Below are 13,420 nucleotides of genomic sequence, written 5' to 3'. Positions count from 1 at the left end.
AAGGAGGTGTTTGTTTATGTTAATTTAAAAAAAAAAAAAAAAATCTCTCCTCTAAGCATGCTTGAAATGGAATTCTGGCCAGAGAGCTTAAAGGGAAATCAAGATATCAAGCACTCCAAGGTTCATACATGATACACGCTATTACTGTGAGACAAAGGGAAGGACTGACTCAGAGATGCTGAACACCCCGCACCCTCTGAGTAACCAGCAAGCTCAGGAAGAAACAGAGCCATGAGCCAGCTGTCACAAAGAAAGGATCTCTGGCACTTTTAAGATCATACAGTAGCAGAGGAGCCTCCTATCTTACAATTTAGGCACACACCAAAAAAAAAAAAAAAAAAGAGAGAAAGGCCCAAGACAACAGCAGTCATACAGTTGTGGAATTATGTAGATGGTAACAACTGGCTTTTGACTGTCAGAGAATAACACAAGTACAGGGCAGGGGAGACAAGAGGTCCTCCGTGCTCAGAGGCAGCACAGAGCATGTTTAGACAAACATCCATCAGGAATTGCCTAACTTGTTATTACAGACTCCCAGAAACAGGAACTCCGGTCCCCTAAATTACTGTTCCAGTGCTTCGCTACATTGAATCAGAAATGTTGTTTTACCCCATAGTATCCAATTTAAGCCTTCCTTGATGCAAATTAAGCTGCCTTCAATGGACATAGTAAATAATAAATTCCCACCCTCCATACTTCCCTACTCTTTGTTTTTTTAAAAAAGGAACAAGCTCAATATTTTCCTCATATGTCAGGCTCTCTGAGACTCATTTTCTTGTTCTTCCCTAGCCTTCTTCAAGATTCTGTCTGTATCTTTCCTGAAGTGCCTAAAACTAGGTACAGTGCTCCGCTCACTGTGCGGAGCTCTGAAGAATAACTACCTTCTGCAATTACTTGACACACTTGGAAATACATTCCAGGTTTTCAAGATCACAAAAACCAGCACCACATACTCAGTTTGTTATCTCCTATTACCCCAGATCTTTCCTTCGATATTACTGCTTAGCCAGCTATTCTCCATTTTACATTGCTTATACAGTTCCTTTTGTTAATACAGCTTGGTTTTGTTTAATTTCACATTGTGGGATTTCAGGCCATTTCTGCAATTTACTGTGATCTGTCTGACACCTAATCCTACCTTCCGAAGGCTGCCAGCCCCTCCACATACATATATTCAGTCACTCTTTCGTTACCCTGATGTTTGATGAAGAGCACAGAAGAGCAGAGCAGCCAGGGCAGACCATGTTAAGACTTCAGATCACACGCGCAGAGAAAAGCATGACATAATTACTCCAAATACGGTTTTCCAATGAGGTGCTCAGCCCCTTCTTAATTTCACCTTTCATTTGCCTAGTTTATATAAAGGTCATGTGGGACTAGGTCCAAAGCCAGCAGCTTTCTCCATCTGCCAGGCCTGCTGCCGTGTCAGAGGAGAAAATTAAATTGATCTGACATGATTGGTCCTTAAAAATTAGCAACGTATGTCTGTTGCTGCCTTAATTTCCTTTAGTAAAAGGACCTGACCATGAGCATCTGATCTTTTTCAGCATCTTTCCAGGTTCTGTTACTACATGGACCAGCTGTATTTCTTGGGATCCCTAGCCTCCTTTAGGGAAACAAAAAAAAAAAAAAAAATTAGGATGGAAGAATAATATTTATTCACACATACACACACACACACTTCCTTCATTCACTTGAAATCTATGAGATTTCATGATGTGCAGAATACACACTGGAGACAACTGATTGCTCAAGCACAGCCTCTACGGGCCTGAAGGAGGACACCCCTGAACCCTCACCGTAAGCCTGCGTCCATCTTGCACTGCCCTCTAAGCAGCAGCAGTGCTGCGCAGCACGCGTGCCTTCTGATGAAACGAGCTCGGGCCAGGAGCCTGCTCAAGCCGGGGAAGCGCTGAAGACTGGCTGCTCAGGGTCCCCTCCAAAAGCAGCTCTCTATTACCAGCAGTCCCCCATCAAACGCCCCTCCCGTATCTCCCCTCTGCTCACCCCTGAGGCGTTTTGGAACAGAGCAAAGACTTGGATTATGAAAACCTTTTCCTCCGTGCCTCTTTGAAGAACCCAGTCCCTCAGCAGGCCCCGTGGAGGGGCGGCAGGGCCCCTCTCGGCCCTCCCTGGATGCTCCCCGCGCTGGGCCCAGGCAGCGACACCTCCTCTCCCCGGCCCTCAGAGCAAAACGTCCCTTCTCGAGGATGGAAACTGAAGTCACCCCCAAGTGCTTGCGGGGCGCAGGAGGCCGAGCCCCCGCCCCCCCCCCCCCCCCCCCTCCGCAGGGCTCTGGCCCTCCCCGCCCTACGGCGGCGGCCAGAGGCTGACGCCGGGGGACGAGCCGAGGGGCAGGCCGCGGGGCGGGGGGAAGCGGCCGCCCCGCACCGCGCCCCGGGCCGGGCCCCAGCGCCGGCGGGGCGGGGCGGCGAGCGCTGGCCGTGCGCCGGCTGCCCTCTCCTGGCAGCCCGCCGCCAGAGCGGCCCCGGCCCCGGCCGGGCTCGGCCAGCAGCCACGCTTACCCCGCACCCCCTGCCCCTCCCGGCTGCGGCAGGGCAGGGCGCGAAGGCCAGAAGCCAACAGCTGAGCCCCGGCCGCGCTGCTGCGGCGGCGCGTTGCGAAAGCCCGGCCCGCCCGCCGCAGGCACCTGCGTTTGCGGGTATCTAGAAATAGCTTTCGCAAAGGTACCGCAATCCTTCAGGAAAAAAACCCGCTCCTTAAATTTTCTTCTGTTTCTTTGGTTTGAGTTTGGGTTCCTTCTTCCAGTTAAGAAGAAAACCCTCACCCGTGCAATGAGAGTGCAGGCTGAGGCCCCCAAGCCCCCCTCACCTGGGCGCTTTAAAACCGCTTCGGTTTCAAGTTAGCTGTGCACAGAACAGCTTTTTTCCCGTGAAACATACCTAGAGCGGGAGACTGGTTGCCACAGGATGTTGCGGATGCCAAAGATTTAGACAGGCTCAAAAACCATTTAGACAAATTCAATAAAGAAAAATCTATCACAAGTGACTTAAAAAAAAAAAAAAAAAAAAAAAAAAATCCACGGCCAGGAAATCCCAAAGCCACGGGACTGCTTCAAGAGTACGGAGGAGGGGAAGTATCACCGAATCTTGGCGCTGCTCCCTCTGCTTTAAGTACTTGCTATTAGACACTGTCAAAGCCAGAACACTGGAAGGCAGAGACCTTCTGTCTGACCCAGAATAGCCGCTTTCACGTCCTCAGTAGGATATAATATCCATCAACAGGCTGTTTTCTCTACGCCGTTTGGTTTTGGTCTTCCAACCGATCATTTTACAGACTACTTCTAACAGACATGCCACACTCTCTAGCACTCCTAGCATTTCAGAAGGGGAAACCTAAACAAGATGCCGTCCCTCTTGCCAAAATAACTGAGGGCCTTGGGAGTCTCCAAGAGTCTTGCAGACATCGGGTAACACTTCAACGGTCGAAAAGCACATTGCAGGAGAAAAAGCGGTCTCCTGGTCCTCTCCCAAGAAGGATGACTCACATCTCCTCTCTTTAACCCCAAGCAGAGATGAGAAATTGCTCAAATCAGAGGACTCAAATACGACAGGAATTTGCATTACATCATCCAGCCCGTTTCCTGCCAACGCCTTGCAGCCCCAGAGCTTCGGCCAGGCTGTTCATCAGCAAGGTAATCGTGGCTTCCCTTGAGAAGCTCTTTATAGGACTGAAGGAGATTATTGTCAGGACGTCCCCCCACGTATCTGAATTAGATGCACGCCTTAACTACTTCTTCTTATACCACTTTTCTCCACGTGGCTATTTTTTCTCTCGTTACTGAGTAACAGCGAGGCGCGCGTTGGTATGGAGCTCGCCGGAGGTGTTTATGAAAGGTATTCAAGGCTCTGTAAGGAAAGGATTCCCTGCCTTGTATTCAGAGAGGCTACAAAGGCAGCAGACACGAGGGAAAAGGGAAATAAATATACAGCCAGAGTGATCTGTTTGCAAGGCACCACGCTTCCTGTATTATTTAAGGGTTTTGATGGTAGGAAATCAGCTAAACAGAAAGGAAAGGGGAGATTTGGGGGAACGTGGCCAACACAAGCACAGCAACTTGGTTCAGAGTGGGATTTCAGAGAGCAGGTTTATAACAAGCTCAGTTATTTAGTGGTGTCTGTGTTACAATTTTTTCTAATCCCAATTCTTGAATCTTTCCTGCAGTTTCTTAGGGATGTAGTTGGGGCTTGAGAAAATAAGGAACCACTTCTTAGCGCTTCAAGTGACCAACTAACCATCTTACCAAGATGGTTCTGGATCTGGGGAAGAAGTATTACTAGATTAGTCTCCATGGATGTCATCTTTCCACTTTCAACTCATCCATGATTGTGGATGTGCTTGAATTTCAGTCTGTAACCAACTCCTCCTTCAGTTTTTAGCTAAATACTCTGCTCTCTTCTTTCCTTCTCAGGTATCATGATTTACATGGCTTTTAACCTAACTCTCTCCACTCTATCAACACTGTTTTACTTTCTGAATGTGCTGAGAGTTATAAAGAGTTGGATGCACTCCAGTAAAGAGTGGCTCAGGAACTCCTCCCCTCCTGCACTGTTAAATGCCTTTCCATAGCACACCTTAACCATCCCACATCCTTTACAGCTTAGGTGCTAAATGGTGACCCCCCCCCAGCAGTTATCCCACTGCGCACCCTTGAACCCCTCTGCGTCCAGCTGCCTCACAGATGCTTCCCGTCTCCTAAATGTGTTGGACATTTTTGGCCAGACCACATTCTCTAAAGTGAAGCTCGTTATTTTCAATGGGATGTTGCAGTTCGGTCAGTAACAACATCCCTTCGGTCCCATCTATTACAGAGCAGAGATATTTCACTGCTTGCCTGAAGAGAGGCTGTGGAAGCCAGGAAGCAGTAGATTTGGCAGTCTGAACCCTAATTCACCTCATTTTAAACATAAGGAAGATGTTTAGAGCAGTTTCCCCTTATTAGCTTGGTCCTATCCCAAATTTTGGCTTGTTTGCTTTCAAGCAAAGAGGCACTCCTCAGAAGCACCAGGAACACCAAGCCCAGCCTTCTCCCTTTTACACAGAGGTCCTCGGGTGCTTCCTGATCTTTGTCCTGGCTATTCACTCAAGGAGTGAGGTGTTAAAACTTTATTTAAGGCCTTTCTAGAACCTCCCCCTGTCCCTCAGGTTAAGCATTTGTATTAAATACACTCTACTTAAACCAAAAGCGTAAGCAACAAACAAACCAAAAACCCACAAACAACCCTCCTTTCTAGCTCCTGAATAACTTAACGCTTCTACTGCCACAATCTCACTGGTTACCGAGCCAGTTAGCATACACACTAGAGGGTGTATTTTCATGGTCAGTTACAAGCAGGAAAACAAATTAAAAAATAAAATGCTTTTCAGGAACACTACTTACAGATTTAAACTCTTGAGACAGCAAGTCTTTGTTCCAAGACCCACAAAGTAGGGCACTGGAGAGACTGTGGCTGGTGCTTTCATGGTAAAAGCAAATAAGTGGCCAAACCATTTTCCTCCAGAAGGTCATTTTTTGTTTGTTTTATGATGAGAGGATCTCAGTCTGTTAATACTAAACCAATATATTTTTTGTGGATATTCTAATCCATACTGAACCGCTGCTCATCAAGTTGTGGCAATATCCCCAAATTCATGCTTCATCCACGTGACGGAGAAGAGGAAGATAGGTGAAGGAGCCTCAGACCACACAGACAAGAGGACAGAGGTTTCCTCCTCTGAACTCTCTGCCGAGATCCCCGCTGCTCGCTGCAGAGGGACCACCAACGGGAGCAGCCACCACCAACGGGAGCAGCGGTGCCCCTGTTCAGCCAGCTCCAACAGGAAGCCCGGTGACCTGCTGTCCTGCCTCCCCGTGGGAGCTCACGCCCACCCTTCACATCTCAGGATGAAGGGCTTCCTTGCCGAGCTCCCCACATCAGGAGGGACTGGGCAAAGAAAACAAACAGGGGGGGAAAAAGCACAGGGGAGGCTTCCTGTTCTCACAGACTGCCACCACCATCATTCACCCAGACCAGCTTGCAGTCCCGGGGAGGGGAAGGCACGCAGCCGCCTGCTGCCTACGATGCCCCAACAGATACTCCAAAGCAGCAACTGAGTAAAGACCCAGGGGAACAGGGTGACAATTGGAGAGGATTTAACAGCATTTCACCTTACGCTTGAGCTCAGACCGAGGAGATAGTGATAAAGCTGTTCCTAGCAGTTGCCATGGGCACCCACGCTACCTTGGGCTGCGGTCTCATCTACATACACCAGAACAACAGGTCAGGCCTGGTGAGTGCTCCGATGGAAAACCAGCCACCAAAATTAAGCTGTTGAAGGCAGTGTCACTTGTGATAGGTAACAACGTTTCCACCGCATTAGTACCGAGCCAACGGCCCAGTTTGATTTAAGAGTTGTACTCAGGGAAGTACAAGCTTTTAAAAGAGGCTTCAGACCAACATCCTAACCCGTTGTGATAGCTGAGGATCACTTTCCATAACAGAAGAGGTGTAATAGCTCTAACATCCTGACCCAGTTCTGGTGTGTTCAATTACCTCCCGCTTCCATAAACTCTCTCCTCCTCTCTTCCCTTCAGTGGCAGCTAAACAAGGTGTTCTTGCTCATTTTGCTTCCTGTTGGGGAACAAAAATTATTCTGTGCAGCTGCCAAATTCTGCCTCAGAAGTGCCAGTATTCAGCACTCAATCAAATCTCAGATATCGTGTCTAATACATTACAACATGAAAAGCACTAGAGCAATATGACGTAGGCCTTGGCTATATATAAAACAAGCTGGCACAGCCAGCATGGAATAGCCTTCTGAAAGCAGAGTATTTATTCTTGATGAGTTTGTCTATATGTAAAAGTTCTATCAGTATAGCTGTACCAGTCATTTTCGATGTTGAGACCAACTCGTAGTACCGCAGAGCTGTTTGTCACAGCTTGGGAAATGAAGCAAGGAAGTCTTGGTTCACTGCATTCAGGCAGGCACTCATGTTACAAAAAAAGAAACACTATTTTGTTGGCAGGCCCAACAGAGGAAAAAAGAACTGAATAGTCCCCAGAGAATAAGCTCCTCACCAAAAGACTTGGTTCTCATCTCGGTTAACAATGTTACACTAACGCTTCCCATATCTTCCCTTTACTGAGGGCTTCGTTCTTGTCATCAGCATAGCTCTGGGGAAAAGGAGGGACACCCTGCCATTCCCATATGTGCATTAGACATCCACAGGGCAAACCTTCAGTTTGAGAACAGTCCCAGAGAGCTCTGCAGCTGCTTACACAGCTGTAATGTACCGCCAGTAGTGCAACACTTCAGCAACAGAAAGCCTTCTCTTTTTAGGCAAACTTAACACCGTAATGATTTAGCATACATGCTCCCCCAGCCCTATCACCACAAAAAGTCCAGTAAGCCAACTCTCTGGCAGGGCAGGTGAGGAACAGGGGGGCTGCACAACAACCCAAAGCTCTGGGTTATCATAAAGCAATCACACAACACCAGAATTAAGAGGAACACAGCCTTGACGTGAACCCATCTCATTTGCCTCAGTGTTGCTGCCTATGCATGATGATGACAGAATGCTTAAATATTTGGGGAAGGATACAAAATAAACTTCATACTGTAGACCTAAGCATTCTCAAATGGCCAAAGCGAGGACTCAAACCAATCACGTATTTCGACCAGCAGGAAGAAAATAATCTACAGTAATCTGGAACATCTGGGTATGATTTAACCACTAGAGGGTGTAAAAACAGCACAGTGAAAGGTTTGCAGCCAGCAATTAATGACATTTAGAGCTTGAAGGAGCGAAAAGGACATACAAACAAGTCAAAGAGTAGGATGCTACGTAAGGTGAACGAAAAGGCAAGTTATATCCACAGAATTTCTAGCAGGACTACTGTGGTCACACGCTGAGATGCCCTGAAAATAAAGCTCTGCTTTGCTACTTCTGCTAAGGAAAACATTGTGGTAAAAAGCACGGTACAAGCATTTACAATAAAGAACTGCAATGGGAAGAGCAAGATAGAGAGACTTCCACTCACCAGCTCAGATCCAGCTCCTAATCTGAGGAAATCTGACACAATTGCTCCTGAATCTCATAATTACTTTGTTACAGGGTCAGGATTGCTACACATATTCCCACACCACTTCCTTCCTCCTTCCCCAGTGCAGAAAGGCAGGTGATGGGTCAGCCATTGCTGTCTCTCCCACACCAGCCTCAGTCTGTGGTAACAGAGGACTTCTTTCTCTGCTGCTATCATGTTAGAAGCTCCCAATAAGATTAGCTAAAAGCCTTGAAACCTCATTAGCAAAAACCAGACCTGACTTTAAGCTGCTTCACGGCAAAAAGCAAAACAGAAGGACAAACACTTACCACAGATCAAGATGTTACCGAGAACAGGAAAAAAAAAAAAAAAAAAAACAACACAGCCAAAAAAGATTTTTAAAAGTACCTGCTAAAATGAACACACCTGAGTTAAACTGAAGCTGTTTGTCCACTAAGAAATTTCCATAAACCTACTTGCCATCTGAAATATATATGCACGCTGGCTAATATACATTATTTCCTGTGCTCACCCACAGAGAGCCCTCCAGGGCTGCCCAGGCTGTAATTCTCATTTCACACCCTGGCTGCTGTACAGCTTCCCGTGCCCATCTCCGCTGATCTGGTGACCTGCCAGCAACAGCAGTTCTGGACTTTCAAATCAGAAGAGTTATTAAGGGGTGAGAAAGAGGAAACCTGTGAAGCGGGACATACTGGTAGTCACCAAAACTCAACACCAAGACGACCCAAAAACACCCTTAAATGGGTACAGTGTAAAATAGGGTGCATAGAGTGCCACCAGAATGGAAAAGCCGAAAGCAGATACGATGCGCTTTAAGGATCTGGGACTGGTTCTGCCTCTCAATCTAGCATACCTTACTTAGGCTGGATAGAGTAGGAACACAACTCCCACAGCATCCCAGCGCGTAATATTTATTTGTGCTGGTTAACAGTTTAATATATCCCAGTAGACATTCTGAATAATTTCCTCCTATATGGCAATTCATACACACATTACAAGCACCAAAGAATTGAGCTCTTCAATTGCTGAGGCTGCACTATGCTGCACTTCCTTCATAAACACATCTCCCGTTAAGCTGTTGCTGCATACACCCAGGCCTCATCAAGATATGATGAAAATCACTTTCTTTATATAGCAGTACCTGAGAGTATTAAAGAATTTGATTTTGGTTTTGTTATTTGCTAATTACTGAAATGTGCTGCATTATTGATTTTCCGTGCATAATAATTTCCTGTTACATTGGTTCATACTCTGCTTTGCAGTAGCACTGCAGAACACCAAAAAAAGCTTCATTCCAAGAAGGGAGATTTAATGTGTGACGGTTGTATCTTACAACCCATTAAATTTCATTTGTTCCAAAGCATCTCCTCCTTCCGTTGCGCAAATTCATCAACTGGGATTTCTCTGTCTTCTGCTAAGAGGCAAAAGAATGCTTACAGATGCAATGCACTGAACAGCATAATTTTTACTGCTGTAGAAGAACATCCTGAATAAGAACAAGGGGCAGGGGTCCTGCAGGATTTGAGAGGAAGGTAAGACAAGTTCACAGATACTAGAAACAACCCAGTGGGACATGTCATTCCCTACTCTACCAGCAAAGCAGACTCCCACAAAAACTCAGTGTTTTTTTGCTCCCCAGATGCTAGAATTACAGCAATAAGTATAAAACAGGGCCAAGCATGCACTGGCACTGAACAGCTACATTCATTAACGCTGAGGAGATATAGTAGGAGCTTAGGACAGGGATTTTGAGTTACAACGTTTTTAAGAATAAAGAATTTCCTGAGCCATTGGCAATGTGGATCATGTTTAACCCCTTGCCAGGCACGTTGCCACATACTGCTGGAGGCCACAAAAAACATTCAATTTACCACAAGCATTCCACAACAGAACAAAACAATTTCCACTCCATAACAAGACAGCCAGGAAGCTGTCGGACAAAACACCCATAAGTGTACAGAGACGTGCGCGCACACATTTACTGCAATCAGACTCTTACTTGATTGTCTCTTGCTGGGTATCCATGATAACCTGAAGTCAGAGGCTCGTTCTGCAAGACAAGAAAACAAAGAGTGAATGTAGTGGTTACAAGGAGTAGAAACTAAAGAATTATATGTCTGTCTTAACTCAGCCAAAACCAAGAACCTGCATGAAATGGGGTAAGAATGAGCTAAGATTAAAGTATTCTGCTAACTTCCTATTTTCTATGTAAGACAATACACCTAAAATTAATTTTCAACTGCATATGCCAAATTGTGCAGAAAGAAATCAAAGCTATAAAATAAGCATAAACTAATCCTACCGTACCCTCTAATTTCAGTTGTGTATAATTTTTGTAATTTTCCAAAGAATTTTTATATGCAAACTTTATTTACCATCATGAAAACCGAACAAAACAGAACATAAAATTACAGAAGCTTCTGCCCACCTTGCCCAGTCTTGAAGAAATGTTTCCCTAAACATTAGCCATAAAAGTGCCAATTTTCTCCTTTTCAAAACTATACTAATAGTTTAACATGAACTTAAAAAGCAGTCAGCGTAACTTCAAACACCCTGTAAGCTTGAGCAATACCTCACACACTCCCAACGGGAAATCAATCCTATAGACTTTCTTCCTTCACCCCAGAAGGCATTCTGAGCCTGCATGTTTTGTGTTATTGGCAGTCCCATCACCCTGCTCTGCAGGAATATATGAACCTCCAACACTTCTGGAATTTCTCCATTAAATTCCCAGACTTGTCTCTATTTTAGCAGGGCAGCGGGGATTAAGATAATATACTTCACAATACTTCCTAAATGTTTATTTCTGTTTCTTAATTCATTTTCTGTTACTCTCCCTCCAACACCTCCTATTTGAAATGGGGAGAGGGCACTCACATGCACCCCATGCCTGCATTTTTCTCTCTGGGTGGAGGATAAACTAAACTAGACAAAGCCTTTATCAATTCCACCCTCGTACCCCTGCGCATTTACAAGCAGCTCCCAGCAGAATGCTAGGAGGAGGAAAGGAGGCAGCCGCCCTCCACAATCAGTTTTTAAGTCTGCTCCTATCTCTTGTTATGACTTGCGAGGAGGAACTCCTAAGCCAGCCCTGCGCTTTCTCCAGCAGCTCTTGGGTAACGGCGGGGAGAGAGAGGCCCAAGGGGAAGACCCTGCCAAAACACAGCAAAACAATCCCAAATTGTCAAAAGCAAAGATATTCTGGGCATGAAGCTGACTGAGATGTACGATCGCTGTCAGGAAGAGTTTTTGTTGAGATGTTGTGGGTTTTGTGCTGGGATATTTGGGTTAAACAGGCCCACTCCTACCAGAGAGAGGTCTTCTGCCCTACACAGGGTGTGTGGCCACTGGCACAATTTCAGTTTACACAAGAACACTTTAACACAACTTCTGCTAAAAAAGCAAGGTGCTAATAATTCAATACAGGGACTAGCAATGCTATTTTAAGTTCATATTCGTCCTCCCTCTCTTCCTCTTTACCTCAAACCTGCCCAGGGGATTCTCCACGGAAACTTGCCAGGAAACATCCAGCCTCTCCTCAGGCTCTCATGCTAAAGCTATGGGAACACGCACAGTATGAGAGCTTCAAGGACAACAAAACTTCTGGCAGCCAATTTTAGGGATTAACAGTAATTAATTAGGCTGACCACCCTGTGAGTACATTCTTCTCAAATACTAATAGCCAGCAAGCAGGTAAAGCACAAAAACTCCACAAATAATACAGAAACAGAAGGAAAGACACAGAAGTTGGAAGAAGCAAGTGGAGACTGACAGCTACAGTACCGTGGTCTCACCGACCCTTTGGGTTTTAACTGTGAACTTAAAATTAAGACCCAAGCAACATCACGACGAAAACGCACAGCTAGTACTCTTCTCCTCCAACGTAAGTACATATTATAAGAAAGTGCTTTGATTGCTGTTTCTCCCACACACTACAGTGTACCAACTTAGATAAGTGCAGTAAATGTCCACCTTGTATCAGGAGATACGGTCTCCTCTTGAAAGACCATTCCAGGTATGCTTTTAGCAGTACCTGTACGCACACCTGCAAGGTCAGTACCTCAAACACGCTTGTGAGCCAGTCTCTCTCAACACCTTGGAAAACAGGAATATTTCCACATAGAGAATAAGGAACGAACGGAAAAGTTACCATTGCGGATACTAAAGATACAGGCACTGAACACAAGCGGAAAGTTATAATGAAGAAAGGAAAAAGAAATTGCTATCCTGAGGATGATGCTCTTCATATCAGGGACTAACAAAAGGGACTGTCACCACGAGGCTGTGGCAGAAAAAGAGAGAAAAACAAACTTTGTGGGCTTTCCTGAAGTCAAAGGACCTGGATGCCCAGAAACCACCTCTAGAAACAGAACGGTTTCATAAGTAGAAGCAAATCAGGAGAATGTGAAAAGGAAGAGAAAGCTGATTACAGAGATCTGCGGGCAGTCCACTGTACGTAAGACGTCAGAAAGAAACAAGAAAAATTAAGTGGAGGGGAAAAAATCCCACAGCCGTCAATCTCCACTTTGTTTTTTGGAAGACAAACCCCACAAATCACAGACTAGAAATGTTTGAGGGATATGGTTGCACCAGAAGGTAAAAGGTGAAAGAAGGTTACATCGGTAAAGCGAGAGTTTAGACAAAGCAGAGGTTAGAAAGAGGGTAGCAGCTGGAGCATTAAGGTCACAAAAAGGCCAAGGATATCTCTGCCTTTCATACAGCGACGCTGCCACCAAGTACCGAACTCTTTGCAAAATCCCCGCTGTGCGTATCATTGCTCTAATTGAACTTAACTCTCCAAGAGAAGGCAGGAAGCGCCTAGGGAAACCATCTCCTGCCAATAATCTCCAGCGTTGCCAATTTTACAGGTCACTAATGGTGAATTCGGGGCCTGCTGCATGATTATTCCATATGGAGTTTGCTTTTGTTGAAAGCTAAACAGAGCAAGAAGTGAACGCGTTAAACTCCTGCGACTGGAACAGGACAGTCCAGCAACGTCCATACAGAAAAGCAGTTAGCAGGCGATCCAAGGCAGCAGGGGCCAGGGATACAGCTCAATCTCCTCTGCCTGCACAGGCACAAAACTAATCTCACAAAATGGAAGTGGAAAGAGAGAGAGGGAAGGTTTAACATGGATAAATACCCTGCCCACAAACACGGAGGGACCCTGCCTTCTGGCAACAGCCTGGTGGGAGAACGAACCCCCAGATAACTTCATCTCTCTCGTGGCTCCCTCCTGCCAATTACATTTCTCTTTCAATACCAACATGCAACCAGACATTCGTAAAGAAATTGAGTTAGGCAGCGCTAGCCTGCAAAATCAAATCAAACTGCCACTGGGATGTTTCATTACT

At 45.7% G+C, this 13,420-nt stretch overlaps 1 protein-coding gene across 10 annotated transcripts in view; it reads right to left on the bottom strand.

Annotated features, from left to right (window-relative positions):
• RBFOX2 (RNA binding fox-1 homolog 2) overlaps positions 1–13,420 on the bottom strand; it is a 170,915-nt gene that overhangs the window by 123,883 nt on the left and 33,612 nt on the right. For all 10 annotated transcript variants that reach the window (XR_015706266.1, XM_087764329.1, XM_087764318.1 and 7 more), the window contains exon 2: positions 10,066–10,116. Coding sequence is in view for 9 of the 10 variants with exons in the window: in XM_087764329.1 (XP_087620455.1) it covers positions 10,066–10,116 (51 nt within the window). In the remaining variant the exon portion in view is untranslated. The remainder of the gene's footprint in view (positions 1–10,065; positions 10,117–13,420) is intronic.

Source organism: Nipponia nippon, unplaced genomic scaffold, assembly GCF_047370975.1.
Source record: "Nipponia nippon isolate SJK-2023a ecotype South Korea unplaced genomic scaffold, ASM4737097v1 scaffold_3, whole genome shotgun sequence".
Taxonomy (NCBI): Eukaryota; Metazoa; Chordata; class Aves; order Pelecaniformes; family Threskiornithidae; genus Nipponia; species Nipponia nippon.
This window is presented reverse-complemented; position numbering and strand designations above follow the sequence as displayed.